Source organism: Hemiscyllium ocellatum, chromosome 37 (genome assembly GCF_020745735.1).
Source record: "Hemiscyllium ocellatum isolate sHemOce1 chromosome 37, sHemOce1.pat.X.cur, whole genome shotgun sequence".
Taxonomy (NCBI): Eukaryota; Metazoa; Chordata; class Chondrichthyes; order Orectolobiformes; family Hemiscylliidae; genus Hemiscyllium; species Hemiscyllium ocellatum.
Genome location: NC_083437.1, coordinates 40,838,246 through 40,851,981, shown reverse-complemented (window position 1 = coordinate 40,851,981; position 13,736 = coordinate 40,838,246). Strand labels below are relative to the sequence as shown.

Genomic DNA, 13,736 nt, shown 5'->3' with positions numbered 1-13,736 from the left:
TCTCATCCTTGTATAACTCCAATGAATTCATGTCCAGCTAAACCAATCCCTCTTCACAGAACTGTCCTGCTGTCCCCTGTATCAGCTTACTGAACTGTTGTTGCACTCCAAAGCAAGCATACCCTTTCTTAGGCAGAGACCAAAATTGCCTGCAAAACTCCAGGTGTGGTCTCCCAAGGCCTGTATAATTGCAGTAAGGCATTGCTACTTCTGAACTCAATCCTATTGCAATGAAGACATATATAATTTGCCCTCTTAACTGCTTACTACATCTGCCTGTTTAATTTAATTAGCTGGTATACAAGGACATCCACATCCCATCTGAGTGCAGGCTATAAATTGCCAGAAGGTCAGGCTTGTGTTGGTGGGAAAAATTACAGACTTCTCCCTCGATCTAAAGGAAGTGAGAAATGATAGAGGAGACACAAGGTCCAAATAACAAGGGGCGGATCAGCTACATGAGTAAGATTTTAACTTCACTGCAATTACACAAAGTGAACACATCTTCATACTCAGTCACCTCAACAAAGGAGTTTCCATTTTAAACTCACCTGGCTTTGAAAGAGGCATTGGAGGAGGGAAATATTTGCGAACTGGTTGTGGTGGGCTGTGGGAAAAGGCAATAGAAAGATGAGTTTATTCGTTTTCTAAAACGACGCAAAGTGCTCGAAATAAATAATCAAACATACATGTATCCAAAAGCAAACAAACAACTGGAAGAGGCCATCACACTGGTAACTTTAATTCTACTTTATATTCTCTCATTCCTTTCCCACATTGTGAGATTTGATTATGAAAAACAAAAATGATTCAGGGTTTTAAAATATACATTGAAATCAAAAAGACCTAATGTCTCAGGGCTAGCTACTGATAGACTGATGTGCATGCTCACATGTCTAAATGCATACATCTGTGGGTGTGCAGTCACATCAAGTCTGAGAACAGAGAGGTAGATAGTGGCTGTCACCGCATTAGTACGTCAGAGAACCAGACTAATGCTCCAGGGGTTCGAATCCCACAATGACAGCTCAACAGTTTTGTATTCCAGTTTATAAATCTGGAATATAAAAACTGGTCTCAGTAACAGTGACTAAGACAATTACCATTTTTCACTGCAAAAAACCATCACGTTAACTAATACAGCTGATTCAAGGAAATCTGCTGTTATTAGCTGACCTGGACTACATCCAATTCCAGATCCACTAGAGAGGCAATGTGGTTGACTTTTAACTACCCTCTGAAATTGCCCTAGCAAGCAGCTCAGCTCGAGGGCAATTAGGAATGGGTAATAAATGCTGGCCTTGCCAACAATGCCTATATCCATTAAAAACACGCAAGAAAGACGGGGCTAAACAGCAGTTTTGATTTTACACAATTCTTATAGAGCAAATAAAATTTATTCATTTATTCAACAGACATCAATATTTTGAAACCTTTTCACAACTCTTTGCATAACATTTACCTCTTGAAATCTTGTCCTTGGTAATAATAAGGGTGCTGTTGGTAGTGCCCAAATACCTCAAATACAATTGGCTTTGTTTTGATGTATTCTACAAACGATTCAGTTACTTCGACAGCAACCTAAACAAACAATGGAGATAAAGACGGGTTTCCAACTTGCATCAGGAAAGCATTTCAAATATATTTGTGAAATGGTTGGTCAAGCACTTTGGAAAAGAGACACCCATGTCCCAGACTCACATTCTGCACATGGTAAAAACCAAGTGGTGTTCCTCGGCCACTGTTCTTCAGGGGTTCAGTCGAGAAGGCTTCATCGTGACGGTGCAGGAAGCTGGGAAGAAATACATATTTACCCAATAATGACGTACAAAAAAGTTCACCTCACTGTTTAAAGGATGCATGGAAAAGTTCAAAGCAAACACATTAAGCATTCAGACATTTCAGCAACAATCAATTGGTCAGTAACAAGGAGAGATGCTACTGATGTCTTTTGCCTTGCACTCATCAGGATAAACACAAGAATGCCAAACTTTAAATGATTACAACAATTTACACTAAAATTGGTCAGGAGGTCAACTGGCCAAGGTGTTGCCATGCAGAAAGCAACAGGGAAGTATAGATTCCCTGAGCTTCTGGTTAATTAAAAGATGCAAACTTGTCCCTTTCAATTGTACAGAATGGTTCCTTTGCAGGATTTTATGTGATGAAGACAACATGAAGCATTGCAATCATTTAAAGTATCATTGCTCAACCATTAATCCAGAGACCCAGATAACATTCCTGTGTTCAAGTCTCACCATGGCAGATGGTGGAATTTAATTCCAGATTTTTATTGAATTCAAGAGTCCAATGAAGACCGTGAAACCATTGCTGATTGTTATGAAAAACCCATCTGGTTTGCTAATGTCCTTTAGGGAAGGAAACGGTCATCTTTATCTGGTCTGGTAACAGGAGACACAGAGCAATGTGGTTGATTCTTAATAATTAGGGGCAAGCAATAAATGCGGGTTCAACCAGTGATACCCACATCCAAAAGTGAATTTTAAAAATCTCTGGAATTCTTGCATTTGTCCTGGTGTGCGCAAGATGGAAAGCTTTTTAACTTGTCACACTGAACAAGTGCTGCATATTCAGACCTGACAAAACAGCATAGACCTGAAATGTCAACACTCTTTCTCCCCAAAAATGCTGCCAGACCTTCCAAAGTTTCCAAGTTTTATTTAATTAAATTGCATTCAATAAATGCAAAGTCTCGACAATGATTCGCGTAAGCACAGAGAAGTATCTCAGCAGCCATTAAAGAGCTAGAATCAATTCACTAACACGAAGGGAACCTCACACACAACCTGTTTTGGTTTAGGTACAATGTTATGAAGTTGTAGACGTGTATTGTACCTTTAAGGGAGCTGAAATTTCTGGCTGGCACAAAGTGGTCTGAAGATTTTAAAATGTAACATTGGATGAAACAAATAGCTGGAGTTGTGTTACCATGATACAAAAACAAATTCAAAGTCAACCAGTTTAAATTATGCCCCAGGTACCAAAATCCAATCGAATTTGAATTTAGGGTTTTGATGACATCAAACCAATGAAATGATCCAATGTTTTGGGGTATAAAACCAGACATTTTGAACAGTTGGGTGGGGGGAAACTGCTAAGAAAACTAACAAATATAGACTGCTAGCTGAATAACTCTCTGAAAGATACCTGTTCATATGAAAGACCTGTGAAGCAGAATACTGAAGAAAAGATGACAGAGGAAAATCTATAGAGGAAGATGCAAAGGGAAGATTCAATAGCCGGCTAGTTTTGAAATTTGAATTTGTTTTTGTTTCATGGTAATATAGTTCCACCTATTTCTTTCACCCACTGTTAATATTAAAATCTTTCAGAACACTGTGCCAGGCAGAAATTTCAGCCCCCTGAAAAGGTTCAGTACACGCCTACAACTTTATAATAACTTCGATTCTACATTGAATATTTGACTTTTTATGCTTTCTGAAGTGCCTCAGCAAGCACCTCAGTGATAATTTCGGTTTGTCAGAAAACAAATATGCACAACCATATAATGCCTTTCTTGACTAACAGATGTCAAACTCTCAAATGGCTCTTGAAATGTAGTCATTATCGAAATGAAAAAAAAATAAACTGGATAGTAGAATGCTTCACTGGTTCTTCAGATGCTAGACTCACTTATGAAATTATTAGGATCCAAGTTGATATTGATGTGCGTGGGTAAACTATTTATGCAAAAAATGGAATCTCAATACTGGTACACAACCAGTTAACCAAACTTCTGAAATCTGAAAAGCTCCAAAATCTGAAGATTTTTCGTGAAGTTTTTTTCCTGTGTAACAAGGTTATTTTGCACGTGAACAGGTGACCCAACTCCACACCCACTCGGCCCATGATACTCAGATGTGACATGTCCCAGCACTAGCAGGCATCATGTGGGTCTCAGCACTCGTACTAGTTACATGTGGGTCTGCTGTTCACCAAGTGTTTTTTTTTATTTCACTGTGAAAATGTCATTTATTCTGAAATCTAAAAAACAACTGGCCCCAAGGATATCGGATAAAGGATTGTGTACCTGTATTAAGCAGCATTTTCTCACTCAAAAGCTTTAGAACTTCAGAGTCTCAAAGCTGATAATTTAACTGGGAAAAGTTAGAATACTACAACTTCCTAATACTAACGAAGCCAAGTAGCAGCAAGAGTAGGAATAGGAGGAAAGAATAGATGAACAAGGAGCTGGTGCAGGGGGAAGGGCTCATAATTCTTGCACCACTGGGATTTTTTTCAGGGGTAGAAATGATCTGTAAAAGAGGATGGGTTCATCCTGAATTGGAAGGGGACCAATATCCTCGTGGGGAGATTTGTTAGTGCTCGTCAGGAGGTTAAATACCCAGGATAAATCACTAAAACTTTTCCGAGGTATTTTGCAGAACTTTGTGGGAAGCTAGGGAAGAAATTGCTGAGATATTTGTATCATCAACAGCCACCGTCAAGGTGCTGGAAGACTGGAGGTTGGCTAATGAGCCAAAGCTGGAAGGAGATGGCAGGGAACTACAAAATGTCAGTTTTGGGTGAAGGTGTTGGAGGAGACTTTGAAGGCCAAGACTTACACGATTTTGGAAAGGCAAGGACAGATTAGACGTAGTCAACAGGGATTTTTGTCTGGAAAATTGTATTTCATTAACTTGATTGAGCTTTTTCAAGAGGTGACAAAGATGATTGCTGAAGGCAGAGTCGTAGTTGTTAACTATATGCAATTCAGTAAGGCATTCGACAAGGTTCCACATGGAAGACTGGTTAGCAAGGTTAGATCACATGGAATCCAGGGGGAGCTAGCCATTTAGATACAAAATTGGTTTGAAGGAAGGAGGCAGAGGATGGTGATAGAGAGTTGCTTTTCAGGTTGGAGTCCTGTGACCAGCACTGTGCCACAACGATCCACTGCTTTTTGTCATCTTTATAAATGATTTGGGTGTGAATATAGAAGGCATGGTTAGGTCTGCAGATGACACCAAAATTGGTGTAGTGGACAACAAAGGTTACCCCAGAGCACAACAGGATCTTGATCAAATGGGCCAAGGAGTGGCAGATAGTGTTTAATTTAGATAAGTGTGAGGTGCGGCATTCTGGAAAGGCAAACCAGGGCAGGACTTGCACACTTAGTGGTAGTTAATGGGGAATGCTGCCAAACACAGACTTCGGAAAGTAGGTGCATAGACCCTTGAAAGTGGAGTCACAGGTGGACAGGATGTGAAGGCAGCGGTTGTATACTTGCCTTCATTGGTCAAAACATTGAGTAGAGGAGCTGGGATGTCACGTTGCAGCTGTACAGGACATTGGTGAGGTCACTTTTACAATACGGTGTACAATTCTGGTCACTCTTCAAGAGGAAGGATGTTGGGAAACTTGAAAGGGTACAGAAAAAAATTTACATGTTGCCAGGGTTGGAGGATTGAGCTACAGGGAGAGGCTGAATAGGCTGGCACTATTTTCCCTGGAGTGTCAGAGGCCGAGAGGTGACCTTGCAGAGATTTATAAATTCATGAGGTGCTCTCTCTTGGCAACGAAGTGCCAAGGTCGTTTTCCTAGGGTCAGGGAATCCAATACTAGAGGCGAAAGGTTTAAGGTGAGAAGGGAAAGATTTAAAAGGTCCCGAAGGGAAATTTTCACTCGGAGGGTGGTGTGTATACGGAATGAGTTGCTAGAGGAAGGCATTTGGATGGGTATCTGAATAGGAAGAGTTTAGAGGGTTATGTGCTAAATGCTGGCAAATGGGACTAGGTGAGATTGGGAAGTCTGTTCAGTGTGGACAAGTTGCATCAAAGGGTCTGTTTCTGTGCTGTATGAATCCAACAGATATTGAGGGAGCAACTTGCATCGATGTCTTTAAACGTGACAGCTTTTAAAAATAAGCCCACTAGGTGGAGCAACTCACTGTAGTAAAGGAAAATATTCAGGTTAAAAAGGAAAAGGGAAGGCAGGAGGAGAGGCTGAGCGAGGGGGGACCAGGCGAGAGACTGGGAGAAAGGTGTGGATGGGGTCTTAAGTCAGAGGTGCAGAGTAAAGAAGAGAGAGTTAGGTTAAAATTATTCATCAACATTTAAGATAACATTGTTATTTGACTTAGTTCAATATTGTATTATAGTATTTGCTTCATCCTCTACCTTAAGCTGTTGATTTAGAAAATGAGGAAAAGGTTTGTGAAAATAGTGTACTTGCTTAAAAACATATAATATTTCCTTAAGGGAATCATAAAACAACCAAACAACTTGCTCATGATAGATAAACTACATATTGTATCACTTCAAAAGTAGCAGAATCCAGAGTAAAATGAAACCTGTCATTAGCTGTCTGACAATTCAAGATGTTGCATGTGACCTCCCAGACTGTCAATATGTACACAAACCACAGAGTTAAAAATCACAACACCAGGTTATGGTCCAACAACCTGGTGTTGTGAGATTTTTTTTTAAAACTTTGTACACTTCAGTCCAAAACTAGCATCTCCAAATCATAAACCACAAAGCACAATTGCAACAAAAAAGGTTACTTACTTGAACTGACAGAATATATCAGCATATTCTGGTGGGATCCCACTGGCCTGTAACACTGTCACGCGGAAAGTGAAAACACTGCCAACTTTCAGGTGTTCGCCAATGCTGTCAGGTATTTCCCCCAGGGACAGTTTGGGGTCCAACTCAGTGTTCGATTTAAAATCTGCATTGCAAAAGACCCCCAGCACAATGACATTAATCTAACTGCTGCATCATAGACCATACAGGCTGGAAAAGGTTAGCAGCCTCCTCCAGCCAATCGTTTGTCACCTCTCAAGACATTAATTCCATGCATTTACCATCATTTTTAATAATTCACCAACAAAATCAAACCAGGATGACTCTTCTTGGAGAATGTTTAGAAGAGATTCCAAAGAGTTGTTCAAAGTCTTGAGGGACATAATGAAACTGTTTCCATGACGGAAGGATCGAGAACCACAGGCAATGGACTTAAGAGAAGAAGTGACAAATGAAACACGGCCAACATGAATAAGAGGGTTTTTACACGGCAAGAGGTTTATCACCAGGAACAGACTGCCTGAGAATGCAGTGGAGGCTGACAATCACCTGAAGGAGGAACAGACACTGAGAAAGGGCAGGGGAGTGGGACTTGTTCAACTGCTTTTGTAAGTAGCCAACACAGGCTCAACTGGCCAAATGGCTGGTCTTTTCTGCAGTGGAATCCATTCCATGATTTTAAATAAACATCTCACATAGACATAAATCCAATTACTTCAGAAACTAGACTGCAGTATGATCAAAGCTGAAAATGTGTTGCTGGAAAAGCGCAGCAGGTCAGGCAGCATCCAAGGGACAGGAAATTCGACGTTTCGGGCATAAGCCCTATGCCCGAAACGTCGAATTTCCTGTTCCTTGGATGCTGCCTGACCTGCTGCGCTTTTCCAGCACCACATTTTCAGCTCCGATCTCCAGCATCTGCAGACCTCACTTTCTCCTGCAGTATGATCAAAGCAAACAACCCAATCAGAGTCGAGTGTGTGTTGTTGGGAAAGCACAGCAGGTCAGGCAGCATCCGAGGAGCAAGAGGAATGATGTTTCGGGCATAAGCCCTTCATCAGGAAGGGTGAAGGGCTTATGCTTGAAACGCCAATTCTCCTGCTCCTCGGATGCTGCCTGATCTGCTGTGCTTTCCCAACAGCACACTCTTCACTCTGATCTCCAGTATCTGCAGTACTCACTTTCTCCTAAACAACCCAATCAGTGTGTTCAATACCCACATTGTTTAAATTCCAATCTTGTAAAAAATATCTGGAGTAGTTTCCTTTCATTCCTCATTACTTTTAATAAGTAAAGCATTTAGCAAATTGTTAAAACTGCCATATTAACCTAAAATTGGGGGCAAACCTTAAATTGTATGAGTTTACAATGGGAATTCAAAGTGCAAGAGGGAGCCTTATATGTAGTTGAACTTATTTTTTAAAAACGCAACAAACTTGCCAGACAGGATTCGGACCTTGGAAAATAAAACTCTATAAGCAAATCCATGGCACTCTGGTTAGTACAGAGGAGAAATCATTTTTTTCAAAATCTGGGAAAAAGTATACAGAAGTTTCTAAGCTCATCGTGAACTGTTGCTAATGTACTACGGTGGTCCTCTTTAAATGGGAAGTGAAAACCACTACAGTCTCAGAGAAACATGTGCTGCTCTCTCATTAGAAAGAGAAGGAACTGGTAGTGAGGTTAACCCAAGGGTTACCATGCCTCGGGTGTGGTTGAGAAAGTATGGTAACCTCAGCCAAGAAAGGAATCAAACACATGCTATTGGTGTAAGAGTCACAATCCAGACATCTAATCAACTGAGCTCCATTGTCAACAGTACAGCAGAATTCAGGATGCAATTTAATGTCCTTAGAGGAGTGCAGTGTAAATAAAAAGCACAATTGATCGAATATTTTTGTCACAAAAAACGTTGAACCTAAATTAGGGAACCCTTTACCTCACCAATTCGAACAATCTTATAAAATGGTGTTGTTAATCTAACTCTGCAGGGGGAGAAAGTAGAATGCTATTGTATTCCAATTGCACATTTGGAAACTCTACTGGATTTATTAATTGCACTCCAGTGTAAAATGTGAATATCCACGGGGAGTAGAATTTAAATTATATTTTTATTGGAAAAGATCTGACTTGGGCTGATTTCTGTGAAAATAATTTTAAACACCAGATTCACTCAATATTCCATTATCCGTAATAGGATTTTCACTAAATTCTCAATTGTAAGATTAATACAGCAGCTTATGTAAAAGATTTCTATGACTAAACTGACAAGTTTGTCCCCCACAATTGTAATGGTCTTACTTTCTGACACAACTTGAAGGAATTACACTGAATACAGGCAAGAGGTTCATGCAGATGAACTCATTTGTACATCCAGTGTAATCTTATTATATTCCATTCACAGTATGTAAAAGCATTCGCTACTTTTCACAATGCCAACACTGTTTCAAGTTTATTCGAAACCATTTACCCAGCTCATTGATTCTGTTCATCTCTTCCGATGGGGTGATGACCTCTGTGCTCTGACCCTGCCCTTCGACAATCCTAAGCTCCTCCAATGAGAGCCCAGAACGTGACATTACAATAGAAGATACATCACTCTGCAAATAAAGGAACGGAGAACAAAATGGGAAAAGTGACAATAACTTTGGTGCCTAGTCTTGTGTCTATTTTGATGTACCAATAGCAATGTTGCACTTACCTCTCTGTAGTTCTCATCATCGAATGAAATTTTAGCAGTACCAGACTGGCGTACACCAGATCCATAGTCTGGTGCCTCTTCATCAGCTAGGAGGGAGAAAACATTCAACATTAATTCAAAACAAACTTAAATTAAGCAAACAACCTTGTATAAAACATTGGGACTAAGACACTAAGAAATCAACACACAAAGTAACATTTTTTACAACTTTAGAGCCTGTTAAAACGCAGTGACATGTGTTCATTGCTAATTGGTTTGACATTTTGCTTATTTATCTCAAAGTAATGCACAGCTCTAACAGTTTATTTACATGGCTTTAAATTATTACAGACTTTACAGAATTTTCAATTCACATGCAGTCCTAGGTAGAAGCACTCAGTCTCATTTTGCTCCAGAATATCTTTTGAGCCAGGCGTCTGTTATGAACTCACTCAGTTTGTTCACAGCCTAAAGCAATCAGGCACTGAACAAGGATCTAAGATAAGACAAACTTAATCAACCGCTATAACAGACTCTCCAACTTGACCAGTTGACTGATAGCGAACTCGAGCAGAAAGATATAATGAGTTTTGCAGCCCAAAGAGTTGGACATTCCATAGGGTGAGAATATTCCTGCATTACGACAATGGAGAAAGTGAGGACTGCAGATCAGAGTTGATTGTGCGGTTCTGGAAAAGCACAACAGGCTAGGCAGCATCAAAGGAGGTGGAGAATCAACGTTTCGGGCATAAGCCCTTCATGAGGAAGGGTGATGATGGGATTATGCCTGAAACATTGCTTCTCCTGCTCCTCAGATGTTGCCTGACTTGCTGTGCTTTTCCAGCTCCATACTCTCGACTCTGTTCTAGGACAACGCCTCATGATACTTGCCTACCAGCAAGTCCAAATTGAATGTCACCACATTTTAAAGATGCAAAGCCAACTGCAGAACCTAACACCATGAGTGGGCTGGGACAACAATGTGAGTAAAGCACTTTTGTGGAAGGCTATGTGGACAGGTCTTCATAATTTGGTATACTCGGCCTTTTACAGAACCTGAATTCTTGTGAAGCTTTGCAGTGCTACACCAGCCTAAAAATTACAAGAGGAAACTTCTCTTTACAGTTAAGCAAATCTCAGTGATATCAGAACTGCATTGTACAAGTGAAACATTTTCCACTTCAGGTAATTAAATTAGACATGCATCAATTTGACCTGTTAAATCACAGAAAGAACCAAAATCACATCCATTCTAATTGTATAAACAGTTGAAAGGAATGATTTATCTATCAATCTTCACAAATTAGATAAGATTCCCTACAGTGTGGAAACAGGCCCTTCGGCCCAACAAGTCCACACCGACCCTCCGAAAAGTAACCCACCCAGACCCATTTCCCTCTAATGCACCTGGCACTATGGACAATTGAACATGGCCAGTTCACCTGACCTGCACATCTTTGGACTGTGGGAGGAAACCCACACAGACACGGGGAGAATGTGCAAACTCCACACAGACAATCGCCCAAGGCTGGATTCGAACCTGGTGCTGTGAGGCAGCAGTGCTAACCACTGAGCCACCGTGCTACCCCCATGTTACGCTTCCAATTCATAACAATGGCATAACAGAAGTTTAGCGTTGCCCTGTCAGCATGTAAACAACAACCTCAATCTTGACAACGTCCAACCTGTGAAGACCCACCTGTGATGGCCTGTACACCCACTCTGAGGAAGCCTCGGACCTCCCCCTTCTCGCTGACAATAGCAATTCTGTGAACGAGGGGCACTGGATACAGCAAATTGCTGAGGTATACAAATGCCCTGGGAACAAGGAAAGAAAGAAGGCACAAAACTATGATTTTAGATAAACATGTGGAGATTGTGTGCTCTCAATACCTGACAGTAGGGATGTGCAGATATCTTCAGACTGTATCTGTTTTAGAAAGAGACAATTGAGCCCAGGTAAATGGATATCAGAATCAATGATTACTAGGATCCAATTTAAGCTCCAATGAATTATTTTATTTGTTTACACATGCAGGAAATGACATCCAATAATTTTTTAAATATAATTCTTTTAGGGGAATTGACAAAGCCAGCATTTGTTACCCTCGAACTGAGTGGCTTGCTCGTTCAGAGAGCAGTTAAGAGTGAAGTATATTGCTGTAGGTCTGAAGTCATCTCAAGAGCAGTCTAGATAAAGGAGGGAAGATATGCTGACCTAAAGATAACTAGTGAATCAGATGGGTTTCTACAAGGGATGATAGATTCCCGGCCCCATTATTGAGGTGAACTTCATGTTCAAGATTTATTGATGAATTTAAATACCAGCTGCTGTAGTGTGATTCAAAACCATGTCCTTGGAGCATTAATCTGGGCCTCTGGATCACTCACCTCATGATATTATCACTATAGTTATATCTCCCCAATTTCTTGTCAAAAATGTGTCAGAATTTGCTAGAATGACACAGTAACCTGAGATGTTTCACTATTACACTAACTCTCAGAGATATTTTAACCTTGAAAGGAACCGGCTACGAAGGTCATTTATTCTGGTAACTTCAATAAAAAAGTTTTTATTTATTTGTCTGTATATCTAAGAAGCCCATCGACCATCTTTGCTTCAAGCTGAACCTTGATACACTTTCACTTAACAATTTGACATAAAGATGTCACTTCCTATCCATAAAGGCGAAATGTGTTCACTGCTTTATTCAATCGTATTAAACGACCCCAAGTTTTTGCACAAAATCTGACTTGATTTGCTACGGTTTGTATGCCTGCTGATTGACAAAACTCTTGTTCATCTCCAAACATTCTGCTGTTAACTAGTTATAAATTATACCCATAACCTAGTGAATAACATAATGCAAAATTAATGCACAGTGACAGTCTTGATACAGCAGCCACAAAGCACAGATACTTTTGTCATCAGAAATCCCAATTACCCACAAGTAGACAGTAATTTAACAGATCCTGTGGTGACTGCAACAGAGTAAGTTGCTGACTAGCCAAATGCAACCGATTCACTATGTCCCATTGTAACTCAACTAAACAGGGGAACTGGGAAATACAATTAGATGGTTCCTAATTCAAAAATAAACAAGTGTTACATTCTGCATTTTAATTTGGGAAAAAAATATTCAGAATCTGCAAAAAGGATTCTTAAAATAACATTTGGCAATAAACCGGGCAGTTGGAGTGCCTTAATGGTTCAACATTAAACTGGAATGTCTGCAAACCCCTACTGTTCAGAAGGGCTACGAAACACTAATTACAATTATGGCCTATTAAATCACCCACCAACCCCATCCTCAATGCTCCAAACATACTGTTTAAGAACAAATCTCCCAGTTGTGAGCAAGAGAGAGAGCGAGAGAGAGAGAGAGAATGGGAGCACCATGCTGTCAAATGAAAAACTAAACACAAAAGATGAGTCATAATCAGACTGAAGTAAACAAAAATTATAAAAACAGGTAAAATATGGCAAACAGCTAAAACTATGAAGGTTAAAAAATAATGAGACAAAATAAGACCTAAAACAGAACAAAACAAAATCACATGAGCCTTATTCAGTCTGCTTTGAGCTGGTAATCAGTTTTACCACAAAAAGGTTACTGTAAAAAGAAAACATAAAATAAGCAAAACAGCGCTAATGTTTACATATTCGAATAATCAGAAACAATCCAAAAGTTTGGCAGGAATAATTAGTATCAGTTGCGGTATTTACCAGCACAACTATACTTTAGTAAGGAATGGCAAAAAGAACTAAAGTAAAGATACAACAGCTGCAGTCTTTAAGTAATCAAAACACGTAGTTTCACTGACAGTGTTTATCCTTCAGGATCAGTTAGAAGCCCTTGGACCATTTGTTGAGAGTGAAATGTCATCAGAGATTTAGAATGCAGCAATTTTGTTCAACCTTGCACTAATTCCCACATAAGTTCTGCTAAACCAGCATCTCTTCTCCTCTTTCTTTACAAAGAGTATACCTTAAAAATTTTGGGGAAAAAAATGACTGAGGTGCCTCAGACAGCAAACAGAACAAAGTCACTCTTATCAGACACAGTTTGAAATTCCTCGCAATGTCTACACCTAGCGTGCCTTTCTATAAGCAGACTGAAGAGGTTGAAACAATATCAGTGGTAAGATTGGTGAGGCAAAAGAAATGGCATGTTGACAAAACAAATTCCAAACCAAACAACCTTCCAAATAAAACTCTGAATCAAAGTAAAAGTTACAGCCAAATAGTAAGGGAATGTTGTATTAGGAACACGCAACTATGTAGTTTGAGGACACAAGACAAAATTATTTTTTTTAAAAAGTTAATCAAAAAGGTGAAATTGTCATACAGTCCCAGCATGCCATGGGAGACAATTAAAGGGACGAGCTCTTTAACCAACAGAAGCAAGTTCAATGTAGTATTTATGCAGCAGAGCCCACTTATTATATTTCATGTCACCAACAGTATTCCAAAAATTCATGGAATTTTTTTTGCCCAGATCATAACA

General features: G+C 39.8%; 1 protein-coding gene across 6 annotated transcripts in view; it reads right to left on the bottom strand.

Annotated features, from left to right (window-relative positions):
• kif1b (kinesin family member 1B) overlaps positions 1-13,736 on the bottom strand; it is a 219,749-nt gene that overhangs the window by 48,964 nt on the left and 157,049 nt on the right. For all 6 annotated transcript variants that reach the window (XM_060852399.1, XM_060852402.1, XM_060852400.1 and 3 more), the window contains 7 exons: positions 10,928-11,046; positions 9,250-9,335; positions 9,019-9,148; positions 6,531-6,693; positions 1,702-1,792; positions 1,463-1,581; positions 552-607 (listed from right to left, as the gene is read on the bottom strand). In XM_060852399.1, coding sequence (XP_060708382.1) covers positions 552-607; positions 1,463-1,581; positions 1,702-1,792; positions 6,531-6,693; positions 9,019-9,148; positions 9,250-9,335; positions 10,928-11,046 — 764 coding nt within the window. The remainder of the gene's footprint in view (positions 1-551; positions 608-1,462; positions 1,582-1,701; positions 1,793-6,530; positions 6,694-9,018; positions 9,149-9,249; positions 9,336-10,927; positions 11,047-13,736) is intronic.